The sequence below is a fragment of the Harmonia axyridis genome, chromosome 1, assembly GCF_914767665.1.
Source record: "Harmonia axyridis chromosome 1, icHarAxyr1.1, whole genome shotgun sequence".
Taxonomy (NCBI): Eukaryota; Metazoa; Arthropoda; class Insecta; order Coleoptera; family Coccinellidae; genus Harmonia; species Harmonia axyridis.
This window is the reverse complement of record NC_059501.1, coordinates 21,103,110-21,116,536: the sequence shown is the minus strand read 5'-3', so window position 1 is coordinate 21,116,536 and position 13,427 is coordinate 21,103,110. Positions and strand designations below refer to the sequence as shown.

Below are 13,427 nucleotides of genomic sequence, written 5' to 3'. Positions count from 1 at the left end.
TCAATTTAAAAAAAAAACAGAGTCGTCTAGTTTTTCGTGAAATGTCATTATTTGTTCAGTAATTCAATGACAGTTTAGTACTACAATATTTTTGGTATTCGTGAATGTTTTAATTATTGCTTAGATTTAATTTATTATTTTTGTCCACCCTATACCAATTGGAATCAACATGTGATATATTTTTGGAATCAGCTCAGCTAGAGTCATCGGAAAATTGAGACAAAATGGGGGTGTTTCACTTAAGAAAAATGACGGTGACGTCATTCCTCGAAAGTAATTCACCCTGTATATTAGATTATTATTTTAAAATACGGCAAATTGAAATAAAAAATCGACGTGTTTCAGGATTATTTCTAAAAATTGTCTGTTTAGCTAAAAATGAATTTTTTCCATACTTTACAGATACAGTGTATGTATAATAAGCTTGGGACAATCTTTGGTTACGAATAAAAGAATTACATAATAGAGTTTTAATCAGAATTTTCAATAAAATTGTCAATATCTCGAGAAAATAGAACACCTGAACCTAAGTCTAATCAACCATGAATAAACCTATCAGTATCTGACAGATTAAAATCTGTCCCCATATATTATCCTCCTGATGTAATTTTATCCAATTCCACCTGAATTTTCCACTGCCATCAATCTTAGCGTCTTGTTTCATTATTACGCTCATTCTAGTGCATTAATGAACACTGTCTTCAACAACAAGCATGTTATTTCGACTTAAGTCAATATTACCTACTCAAAATAAAAGAATTACAAAATGAAGCCGTAATCATAATTTTCAATAAAATTGTCAATATTTCGAAAAATAGAACATCTTAACCCAATCTAATCAACCATGGATTAACCTAGCAGTATCTGACAAATCAGAATCTGTTTACTACTCGTCTACCTTTTTACAAATCACCCCATATATTATCCCCCTGAGGTAATTTTGTCCAATTCTACCTAAATTTTCCACTGCCATCAATTATAATAATAATAAATCGACTTTATTCAACAAATGTACATACATTTGCCCTGAAAAGGCGAAGATTAGCTAAAGCTACTCTTAAACCCTTAAACTTCTTAGCGTCTCGTTTCATTATTACGCTGATAATTAATAATAATAATAATTAAGCATTGAAGAACAGTGTCTTCAACAACACGCATATTATTTCGACTTAAGTCAATATAACGTAAAAAAAAAAGAATTACAAAATAGAGTCGTAATCATAATTTTCAATAAAATTGTCAATATCTCGAAAAATAGAACATCCTAACCTAATCTAATCAACCATGGATTAATCTAGCAGTATCTGACAAATCAAAATCTGTTTACTACTTGAGCTACCTTTTCACAAATCACCCTATATATCATGCTCCTGAGGTAATTTTGTCCAATGCTACCTGAATTTTCCACTGCCACCAATCTTAGCGTAGCCTCTCATTATTACGCTAATTCTAGTGCATTAAAGAATACTGTCTTCAGCAACACCCATATTATTTCGACTTGAGTCAAAATAACGTCAAAATAAAAGAATCACAAAATAGAGTCGTAATCATAATTTTCAATAAAATTGTCAATATCTCGAAAAATAGAACATCCTAACCTAATCTAATAAACCATGGATTAACCTAGCAGTATCTGACAAATCAAAATATGCTTACTACTCGACTACCTTTTCACAAATCACCCTATATATTATGCTCCTGAAGTAATTTTGTCCAATGCTACCTGAATTTTCCACTGCCACCAATCTTAGCGTAGCCTCTCATTATTACGCTAATTCTAGTGCATTAAAGAATACTGTCTTCAGCAACACCCATATTATTTCGACTTGAGTCAAAATAACGTCAAAATAAAAGAATCACAAAATAGAGTTGTAATCATAATTTTCAATAAAATTGTCAATATCTCGAAAAATAGAACATCCTAACCTAATCTAATAAACCATGGATTAACCTAGCAGTATCTGACAAATCAAAATATGCTTACTACTCGACTACCTTTTCACAAATCACCCTATATATTATGCTCCTGAAGTAATTTTGTCCAATGCTACCTGAATTTTCCACTGCCATCAATCTTAGCGTAGCGATTCATTATTACGCTAATTCTAGTGCATTAAAGAACACTGTCTTCAACAACACGCATGTTATTTCGACTTAAGTCAATATTACGTCAAACTTGAATCAACTTTCAAAGCGGGGCTACTAAGCGCGGCGCTCACAGTAGTTGTTGTGACTTGAAACAGCTCGATTGTCAGATTATCTTTTATTTCTACGCCACGCGCTCTGTCCTAACCACTCATCATTTTTCGGCTTCATCTTTATCTAGTCACGTTGTCCCTTTGAAATGACTTTTTTCACGAATCGTGTGAATTCGCTGTGATGTGCTAAAATTCTGTATGAACTGTTTTTATGGTCGGTTTTTTCCTAGAAAGTCAACATTGAGGGATTTATAGAGATGGGCCTCTTTGAAGGTAAATTATAATACAGTTTTTCTAATGGCGAAGGTAAAATCATACTTGGGATATTTTTAGATCGAAGTTATACTCTTTTATTAGATCTGACTGATCGTTGAATATGTAACAGTTTGATTAACTCATCTGCATACTTGCGTTCATTGAATAGATTATTCTGTATGATGAATAGAGGAAATGAAAGCACTTCTTTGTGACTGCTGATTTTTCAAACTACAGCTCATAATGTAATAAGCATCTTCAATGCCTCATATTGTTTGGATCAAATCATTAAACCTTTATGGATTCCTGAAAATTGTGAAAAGTAACGAATCAAAATTCCTTCAAAATTGATATCATACTTAATAGCGAATCATAATTTCATAATGTTGGTTACAAAATTTGTTTTCAAAACCTAGTATCTTTATTTAGTCCTCAAGTGAATTTTCAAGGTTCAATGACAAATGCATAGCTCATGATAAATCAAGAATTAACAGCTTTGTGTCCTTGGTTTGAAAAAGACCTCAAGAATTCAAACATACTAATGGGCCAAACACCCGAAGGTATTTTTGGATAAACTCAAATCGACGAAGAACTGAGGAGCCACTTTCGTTAGATCTCTTAAATATTCTGCCGTATTTACAACTCGAATTCTCGAAAACCATAATAAAACCATTATTCTGAATTTGAGTAATCTCTGATGTTATCTGATATTTCTATTCTTCTTGAGTGAATATAACCCTGTAAAGTATTCTGCAATTTATTGAATGAATAATTAAAATTGTAAAATCTAAAACCAGAAATTTAGGAGATGCTACTGCTTGCCTAAATGGCTATTACCTATTTATCCAATGAAACGAGTAAATATAATAACGGTCATTTTATAGTAATTCAAAGAGCTCAAATTGAAATCGGTGTTATGTCAAAAAGGTACCGATATTAATTGTACAAAATGAACACAAACTATGTTTTATTTACTCAAAGTTATTACATAGCCTTCAAGTAGGTCTTTAACTAAATAATATACTTACGAGTACAAATAATTCAATCTTCGAACGCATTTTTATGTATCGACTACTTGCGAATTTTCTTTTGTCTTCTATCGACTAACAACAGGTATCTCGGAAGTGGTAATTTGAGTTCTAAAAAGATAAAGAAGTCGGTTGAAGTGATATCAAGAATATGCGGTGGTTGTTCGATGAAATTTGTTGATAAATATTGGAAATATTACAGAAATCATAAAGAAACCCTCACTTCTGATATTTTTTTTTGATATTTGTACATATTTATTCATATTATTCATAGTTATTCATTATTCACACAATTTCAACAATGACAATTTCAAAAGGTATATCAGAACTTAGGGTTTCTACAAAATATCTGTAATATTTATATTATATAATCTTTATCAAGTATCTAGACTTATTTTAATCTTTATTTCTTGTCACGAATTCATAACTTTTCCACTAATCTGTACTATTCCGACAAATTTTGTCATACGTCCATTCCATTACATGCCATTTACAATGTAAAATTAACAACAGATATTTTTATTGATTGTAAAAATTGCAAAAAAACACCCATAAGATGATCTAAAATAATAATTTCGTCGCACTCAAATCAAATCTTGAAATATAAGTCTTAAATTGTATTTCTTCAAATTCCATGAAAATTACTACGTACCTAAGTAATCTAGTACTCACAGGAAATGCCTTGAGCAATTTTTTTTTCTTCGGATTTCAGTGACAAGATTTCTATTTCATTTAGATCATGTATAGGTATATCAATAAAGCATTCGAGTTCCATTTATTCCTAAATATCTGACAATATTTTTCTGATCAGTTCACACGAAACATCAAAATCCACTTTGTCTACGTACCTATGTTTATTATAGAAATGATCGACCCATTAGGAAATTGGTTGAATCATTTGAGGGAACCCGTTCTAAAACAGAATAACAACTCATTCAGGCTTAACAACTTGTTGTTTGTTTGATATTGTCGAAAAACAATTTGATGAACTTTTTAAGAAAATCAGTTTATGAAGTAAACGTGACTGTTACTACTAAAGTGTTAATAATATCAGATTCTTGAGGGTTGCATGGTCTGATGAATATCTTTTAGTTGGTCCAACTAATTATCATTTAATTTCCTGAACAAGAACTGTATTAATCAAATATTCTCTCGTTATGTTTTTCAGTTATGTTTATTCACTTGAGTTTCTGTAATCTCACTGGCTTCATTATTGTATTCTATGAATTCTCTCACTTTTTTTGGGAATGTTTTGGGGCAGAATTCACAAAAGTAGTTTTATATTCGAAATTTCTCATGAACAGTTGGAGGTATGATTAATATTCTCTTTGATAAATAGGAATATTGAAGCAAAATATACGAAACTTCGTGAAAACATAGGTGAATACGAATTTGAACAAGTACGCATAAGCACCTTTCTCTAATTCTGTGGTTATTCCGTTCATTCTTCCACATTTTGTGGAACAAAATCGTGCGAGAATATATCAGAAACGCACAGTTTTCATGGTTATATTTTATTATTCTATGTTGGTACTCCGAACTTTCCGCCACGGCTTTATCTGTCAATTCATCAATTTGCCTTAAAGAAATCAGTTCTGCCAACCAACATTTTTCAATGCAAAAATCACTAAATGATATTTATGGAAATATTTCATTAATTTCAATGAAAATGCAATGAATTAGAGAAAATAATGTATAATACTCGTACAGAAGGCTCATTCTACCACTCGTTCATTCCAAAACTCGCCACTTCGTGGCTCGTTTTTGAATTTTGAACTCGTGGAAGAATATCAATGCCTTCGGCACTTGTATTATAAGTAACTATTCTGACTTTAAGTTAATGTCAATTTTTAGCTAATAAGTCACAAATTTTATTGTTTTGATTCATTTGACAACGTTATATTAACGTACCTGTGCCCAATGGGAAGGTCTATTGTGTTCCCATCAGAGCTGCTCTCGTCACTGCATCATCTTTAGCTCGCCCTCCAGTTCTAGGGTTTTAATGAGCTCCAGTATCTGGAATGGATTTAAGGCTTCTTAATTCCTGTATCAACCAAAGAATTTTTTGACAGTGGCTTGTAATGTCGATGCACTCTTTTTTCTCCTCAAAAATTCAGCACTCGTCAGTAGGGACTTCCCAATGACAATGAGTTTATCAGAGGATCCGAGGATAACCTTTAATGTAATGACCTGTTAGTAAAGAGGCCAGTGTGAAGTTGTAGCATGGTCTGTCTGACATACTATATGGATCTTGCTGTATTTTGGCATGATCTATTCCTCCAAGATTCAGCCAGAGTATTTCTCTTTCGGTTTTCTCCTCATTTTAAAACTCTTTTTTATAGGGGCTATATTCTATACAGATCCTGTAATATGCGTTCACGCTCCCTTTCTGAAAAGTATATTGTCCTCTTCGTGTCATTTGATTCTGAAGTGACTAGGAACCCAGACTAAGAAGACCCTATCATTTTGTTGTTTAATTCATTAATTTACCTTAGGCACTCCTAAATCTAATTCGAATTGTTGGTATATGGGAGCTCAATATTTTGATTACAGCATAACTATTAAAATAGATTTGTATCACATATCTAAGATTTGCATTTTTTTTGTATTCCTTTTTGAATGCCTATAGAACAGGAATCTTTCGATAGTGAGAACTATTTTCACATCAACAGTGATACCAAGGCGGCATCAAATTCACATTGCCAAAGCAATGCAGTGTAAAGGCTTTTTTGTTATGAAAAATGAACAAATCTTTTTTAAGCTGTGAAAAAACCTACTTTCAGTTGGTTTGAATGAAATATTCAATAGTTTCCGTGCAACAACTAGGGACAAACAGACAGAAATCCTTGAAGTTAATATTTTGTATTTTTTCCATGAAAACCTAAAAATTACCAGCAGTATACCATTTGGGATAACGAAAGGTACCTGGCTCTAAAACATCATATTAATTGAATAATATCATGATGCTCGAATCCCACAATTGACAAATCACATTCCCATAACTATGAGAAATAATGAATTAACCATTAAACATCAAAATGTGCTTCATTCAAGGTTAATTCATATGTCATATCATATTATTTCAAGGAATTCCCTATATTAAAAATTTTATGCTGATTCTTGAGGCAGGTCTTTTTTTAATTGACTGAGTATATGGATTATAAATATCTAAAATACAAGAAATATTATCTGATTCAATTCTCTGACAAACCCTTCAGGTTTCATGTTATCACTAGTAGTCGATAAACATACTTATGAATTATTACTGATAAAGATTAAAAATTGGCTGTCGAAACGCTGTCATAGAAGACCGATAAAGTTCATCGAGAAACCTCGACATGAGGGGTGATAGCAGATAAGATTAAAAAACGTCTATAATCTTCACAGGGTGACCCAGAATTGAACCATCTAACGTTCAGTATCGGATTTTCAGTCAAAAATATTCTTTAAGAATTCAGATTCTTAGTAGGTGAAATAATTGTGCACCACTATTTTTTTGTTTTTTATTGATCTCTATATTACCATGAATAAGCTTGCCAAGCTTCATCAGAATCAATTTTTGTGTAGGTATTTATTGAAAACTGGTTAACTTTGACACCATGTTTTTCGAAAGCGAAGCGAAAGCAAATTTGCTTTTAGGAAAAAAATATTATTTTCAGCTGAAAAACCCTTCATTCTAGGAGTTGTACAATTTGTGGCATAATATTTTAAGTATCATTTTTTCATGATATGTATATTGAATTAATTTCGAAATGATTTTAAATTTCTTTTCTTTGAGTTAGAGCGGGTAGATAAAATTCTCAAAAGAAGTAATCAAATGATATCTTGCAATCAATTTGGCCATAAGTTTTAATGCAAGTAGCTCTTAGCTCATCGAATGAAATATCTAATTTATATGAATATTTGGAAATGGAAAAAACCTTAATTTGAGAAACCTTTTGATGATCCTAATGTTTTTATCATAACTGCATTATAATCTCAGTTCTATAAACTAATAAGCATGTGAAATCTCAAGGTGAAACATCAAGCGTTTTGAAGGTTGCTGGGTAACAAAAAAACAATACCAAGTTTTTATTTCCAGTATGTATCTTCATAGCATTATCTCTCATATTTGGTATCCGGGTATTTTTTTTATATCATTTACAGTTCAGCTTCCTTACTAAAACCAAATCGTTGATTCGGAACCATTTTGAAATCATAAATCATATGATGAAATAAACTTGTAAACAACATTTTACCGATCTAAAATTAATTTTCATCATGGCCGTTTCGTTCGATAACTTGTTCTCATTTCGAATTGTTTTACTCATAGAAGCCCTCGTTCCTATTGGCAAAAATTTGTGGCAGTCTATTTTCACGGGTCTCTGTTGAACGGAATTTTTCATGAACAAAATTGTTCGCCATTGACAGGAACAGATGGTAACCAATTGGTGCTAGGTCAGGAATATAAGATGGATGCATAAGAACCTCCCAACCAAGTGTCCTTCTTTAACTCGCGCTCAAACTAAACTGACCTTACTAATCACAAAACTGTCAGAAAATGTTTTGTAGTACGAAATCTCATCTATTTCTTCGTACTACACATAATGAAAATTATTTCTGAAGATTACGAAACCTGTACATTTGAAATGATTACTAGCTACTAGCAAAGTAATATTGGTATATTTATGTGAGTGCCAACTGAGAACCCGGTGATCAAATATTTGGGATAGGATATTATTTACTCTATAATTGAATAATTTATCAACCATCGCTGAATAAAAAACATCCAGTTATTCCTACTTGACATTATCTGTATTGAATTAATAAACAGGATAAATAATTCTAGATTTCCCTCTCATTCACCATATTTCCAAGAATTGTTGACTTAGCGAATACAAAGTCTGATAAAAATGTGGACAAGTGAGACGTTTAAATAAAGTTCATGCACCGGTTCATCGAAAAATAGACCCAACATTCAACAAATTCATCTGTAAACAAAAACATCATGAATAATTTGTGTAGATGCTTTCGTAGTTGTGTAGAAGTGAGGTGGAAATATTAATAATATTATACACTGTGTCCGTAAAGTTTTGAACAAATTCATTTTCAGCTAAACAGACCATTTTAAGAAATAATCCTGAAACTCGTCGATTTTTTATTTTAATTTACCGTATTTTAAAATAATAATCTAATATACAGGGTGCATTACTTTCAAGTAATGACGTCATCGTCATTTTTTTTAAATATGATATAACACCCCCATTTTGTCTCAATTTTTCGATTACTCTAGCTGGGCTGATTGGTGGTGTTCCATTAAAGAAAAATGACGGTGACGTCATTACTCGAAAGTAATTCACCCTGTATATTAGAAGATTATTTTGAAATACTGTAAATTAATATAAAAAATCGAATTGTTTCAGGATTATTTCTTAAAATGGGATTGTTTCTAAAAATGAATTTGTTCCATACTTTACGAACATAGTGTATATTACGATACAAGTGAATAAAAGGCAGAACTTCACTTATGTGTCGCCACGCCAAGAAATTGCAATACCGCATGAATACTCTTAGCTCAAGAATTAATGAAATTTTAAGTGAAAAACAAGAAGACAATATCAAAAATAGATTTGTTTTCAACTCAACAACACATAAACATGAACTCAACATAACCTCACCGCACATAAACATGAACTTGAAATCAATACATTGAGAACAATATTCTTTACCGAAAAGTCCTAGCATTGATAGTTTCAGAGTTATGAATTTTTGAATAAAATAATTTTTTTTGTAATTATTTGTTCAGATATTAAGTCATTGTATAAAATATTTTTTTTATTTTATTATACATAAGCAACGAATGATGAATTGGTTAGGTTATATCTAAATATATTTTGGTTCATTATTTTTCATAATTTTGGGATGGAACTTTGGCTCTGTATGAATTTCATCTCCCCTGAAATTTTTATAGTTGCCTTCCAAAGTCAAAAGCATTCAAAAATAATTTCTCTGATCTAGAACACTTATTCAATATGGTGGAAGTGTAGAATTTCTGAATTGCAAGGAAGAATTTTTTTGTTTTCATAATGTCTTAGATCAGAATCTGGATTTATTTTCTCTAATGAAAGGAAATCATTCACTCTATGATTCAAATGAAGATTTCTCGGAAAATTGATACATGTTTCCTTTCTTCTACAAATGGGCATAATCAGATACCAGTTTTCAAGACCATTCGATGCCTATATATTTCAATATTTTCAAGAATCAGATGGGAGTTTAAAAATATCTAGGACTAAACATTCGGGTTTCAGAAACAGTGCTCAGATCAATTTCGTCTTCAGAATTCAGAAACTTTAATCTTGAAGACGAAATTGATACTACATGAAGAGAATTAGGAGAAGCTGATTTCAGAGCGTTGCGGACGAGCAGAATTTATATTTATGGTGTTATTAACTTCATTTAAATCAATGTTGTAGTAGCTGTAACTACATAATATTGATTAGTTATTTCTGTCAGGGTTATGAAATTATTTCCTTTGAATGGAAACCTAGTAATTTTCTAGTCATCAAAACTTCAGAAGTAATATAATTATCGTAAACGTAATATGCAGTTACGGCTAAATATGCTTTATTACTATCCCTGTTCCATACTGGTTGTGATAGCAATATTTAATATACCTTCTTGCAATCTATTTCGTAGGATTGAATATTATTCATTCAACATTTCATTCAACACCATTTAGTTGATACTTGTTCTTGTTCATTTAATTTAGAAGTTCTCGAAAAGTATTACAATTTTCTATAGGGTTTTCCAATAAGATACATAATTCATTTTGAATAGCCCGCTACCTGGGCAGCTGTCACTTTTGAAGCTGTCATATTTTGACATTGGACATGTTAAAACTGCGCCATTAATAAAAATAGAAGGATACACGCTTCAACAACGCACTGAAATTGTTAAAATTCACTAAAAATTGTTGAAATTTTTGCACTCACAGTTCTCAAAACTAAAGCACTTTTGGGTCCTCCTGAAGATCCTTCTCGGCCGGCAAGAGTAAAACTGGTGAAAAAATTTGAAATCTTGGGACAAATTAGTGACGTGTAGAATCGAAACAACTGAGAATATTGATGCTGTAGCCCGCAGTGCTGTCGAAAACTCAGGTTGGTCGATTCGATGATTAATGATTTAAGGCTGGAATTGAGAATTATTAATGTGTACGACGTTCATTTTCAACAAGATGGTGCTACGTGGCACACAAGCAACGAAACAATCATAACTTTTCAAGGAGAATTTCCTGGCCGTGTAATTTCTCGTAAAGGAGCTCACAATTGGCCACCGAGATCTTTTGATTTAACATCTTTAGACTTCTTTCTTTGGGGCCACGTGAAAGGTAAGGCCTAGGTCAATGCTCCACAATGGATTCAATTGAAGTTATCGAGAACATATGACAACGAATGTGCAAATTGGCCAGGGAAATTTTCATGAAAATAATATGATGCTGCAACTAAAGCCGTGGCGGCCATTTGGTTGATTTCATTTTCCTTGGTTAATGGCATACTTTCCTCTTTACAATGCAATAAACATCCATCGATTTCTCTTAAAATATACTAATATTTCCTAATATCAAAATGAAACCTCTTATTGGAAAATCCTTCACTCCCAGTATATGTATAATCTATTAATTTCCTAGTTATAATACTCTGTGTGTTACGAATTCGTGAAAGCTTTAATCGGAATTTTGAGCCAATAACTACGGATTCAAAAACTCACCTCGCCATTTGTTTCAACTTTTTGTATAGGTTTAGACTTTCTCTGATATTGAGGAAACGATAAACTTGAAATTCACAGAGTTTATTCGTTTTTTGCCAACAGTTCCTGAATTTTTCCATTATGAAATTTGTTCACGTTAACTCTTTGAAATAGAGAAGTTTATATTCATCTGAGCGAAAACGTTGCACGCCATAAGAACATGATGACTTAATTCGAATTGAATAGGAAGTATGATATCGGGAAAACAGAGGTGTAGACTATAAAACAATCAGTTTAATGAAAATAAATCCTTCAGCGCTTTCTTGAAGTCATACCAATTTTCGATCTTGTCACGGAAGCTATGCGAGGTAAATAAGTTTATCTTATTTTTGGCTACTTGGTGGCATTCAGAGTATTCTTGTCTTCTGTTATGTTGTGAAGCTATTCATGTATTGGAGAAGCTCAAAAAGTATTGCTATGGATAAAAACCACTTATACAATTTTTGGTCTCTGATTTCAAAATTTACGCCTGCAAAATTCATTTCAGACCACTCTGAAAAACCAGTTTTTTTGTGTCTGTCGTGTTCGCAAATCCTTGTAACAGTTTTATACACAAATGTTTCAAAAAGTGATAAATGACATTGTATCGAGAGTATCAGGTAATTCTAGGTTATCATGACTTGTTATAGATCAGGAAGTATTAACTTTGTTCAGAAGAATTAATAATATTAAAACAGAAAATTTCAGGAAGAAATTACATGAACATATATTTGAACAAGTATCTAAAAGATTTTGATACAACATCAGTGTTTTTTTTGATTTTTGAATTCAATTACTGGTATTTTCTAATAATGCTACGTAATGATTCCAGAAAAAAAATTCTGATGAACATTTGTCCGGAATTGCTTTGTTTCTGAGAAGTTTATATAATATGTAATAGATATCATAAATATTTTTGAACCGATTTGGTTGAAATTTGGTACAGCTGTTTAAAATGATAAGGCGCATTGTTGAGCATTAACTATATTGACATTATTAGGTCTCCGTTGGAACCACAGTCAACAATATTGATAAAAAAAGGTACGCCACTGACTGTTCTGTGTTTTATTAAATTAAGCAACTGAAAATTCTACATTGTGGTGGTCTCTTATGTTTTGTTTTATATCAAGCTTCGTTCTTCAGAAAAAAGTTAGAATTCACTTTAACTTATTCTAAAAACTAGCGATGGACAACATAAAATGAAAACCAAAAGTAAAAGAAAAAAAATTGACCTTGCTGTTTCAAATACTTGCACAGAATTCCAACCAAATTAAAAAAATATTTATGATATTCTATAAAAATCTTTTTTTTAACTTTCACCTCTGAAATTTCGTACCGTAATTAGGAAACACCATGTATAGAACTTGTGTCAATAAAACCGATTTTGTTTAGTTACTGTGTCGTTAATCTACATGTTTCACAACACCTTCAATTATTTATTCAGCAATGGAAATGTGTAATTATGGAAGTATTTTTTTGTATATCTCTTGTGAGGGGAAAATCCCAACTACTGAATGGTATCTAATTTTTGTTTCAAATATCCAACCTTGCTGAACAGAGTAATTTTTCCGTTCAAGTTTAAGCTATTAAGTTTTTGATCAAACCTTGAAATAAACTACCTACTTCGACCAGAATATCGGGTCTAAAAATAATTATTGTTCCGAATATTCATATATTCTTCAATTAAAAATATGAAGAAAAAATTGGGATTTACGTGGATCACAGTTTAATTGGGAGCATAACATAAAACACTTCTTCTGAAGAAATAAGTATTTTATAATTTCAGGATGGAGGACATGAGAATTTTGCATATGAAATATTTTCTCATATAGACTCTTAGAATGAGATATACTTCAATGCAGTTATTATAATTGAATATTTGATATATTCCACGTTTCTATTCATTAAAATCTTGAAACTATAAATAATGAATATTTGAGTATAATGAGTATTTGAAATTTTTCAATTCATTACCTGCCAAAAAGTCTTCTCAGTTCAAATGGAATAAAGCAATCTTGTTATATCAGTGTTGAATGATCCTTATTTTAAATAGTTAAAAAGTGGCCTGAAATAATTCATGTACATAAAAATTCCGTTAATTCTACATTATAAATAGTAGGTTTATTGGAATGAACAGGAAAAGGACTGAATTGAACTGATATACAATGAATATATAAGA

At 31.3% G+C, this 13,427-nt stretch overlaps 1 protein-coding gene across 7 annotated transcripts in view; it reads left to right on the top strand.

Moving 5' to 3' along the window:
• LOC123671336 (hepatocyte nuclear factor 4-gamma) overlaps positions 1-13,427 on the top strand; it is a 72,191-nt gene that overhangs the window by 19,483 nt on the left and 39,281 nt on the right. The window contains exon 1 of one of the 7 annotated variants that reach the window (XM_045605107.1): positions 2,176-2,471. The exons of 5 other annotated variants lie outside the window; for them this stretch is intronic. In XM_045605107.1, coding sequence (XP_045461063.1) covers positions 2,456-2,471 — 16 coding nt within the window. In that variant the 5' untranslated portion in view covers positions 2,176-2,455. Of the gene's footprint in view, positions 1-2,175; positions 2,472-13,427 lie in introns of those variants that run through there. One more of the 7 variants, XM_045605108.1, reaches the window with a different exon arrangement.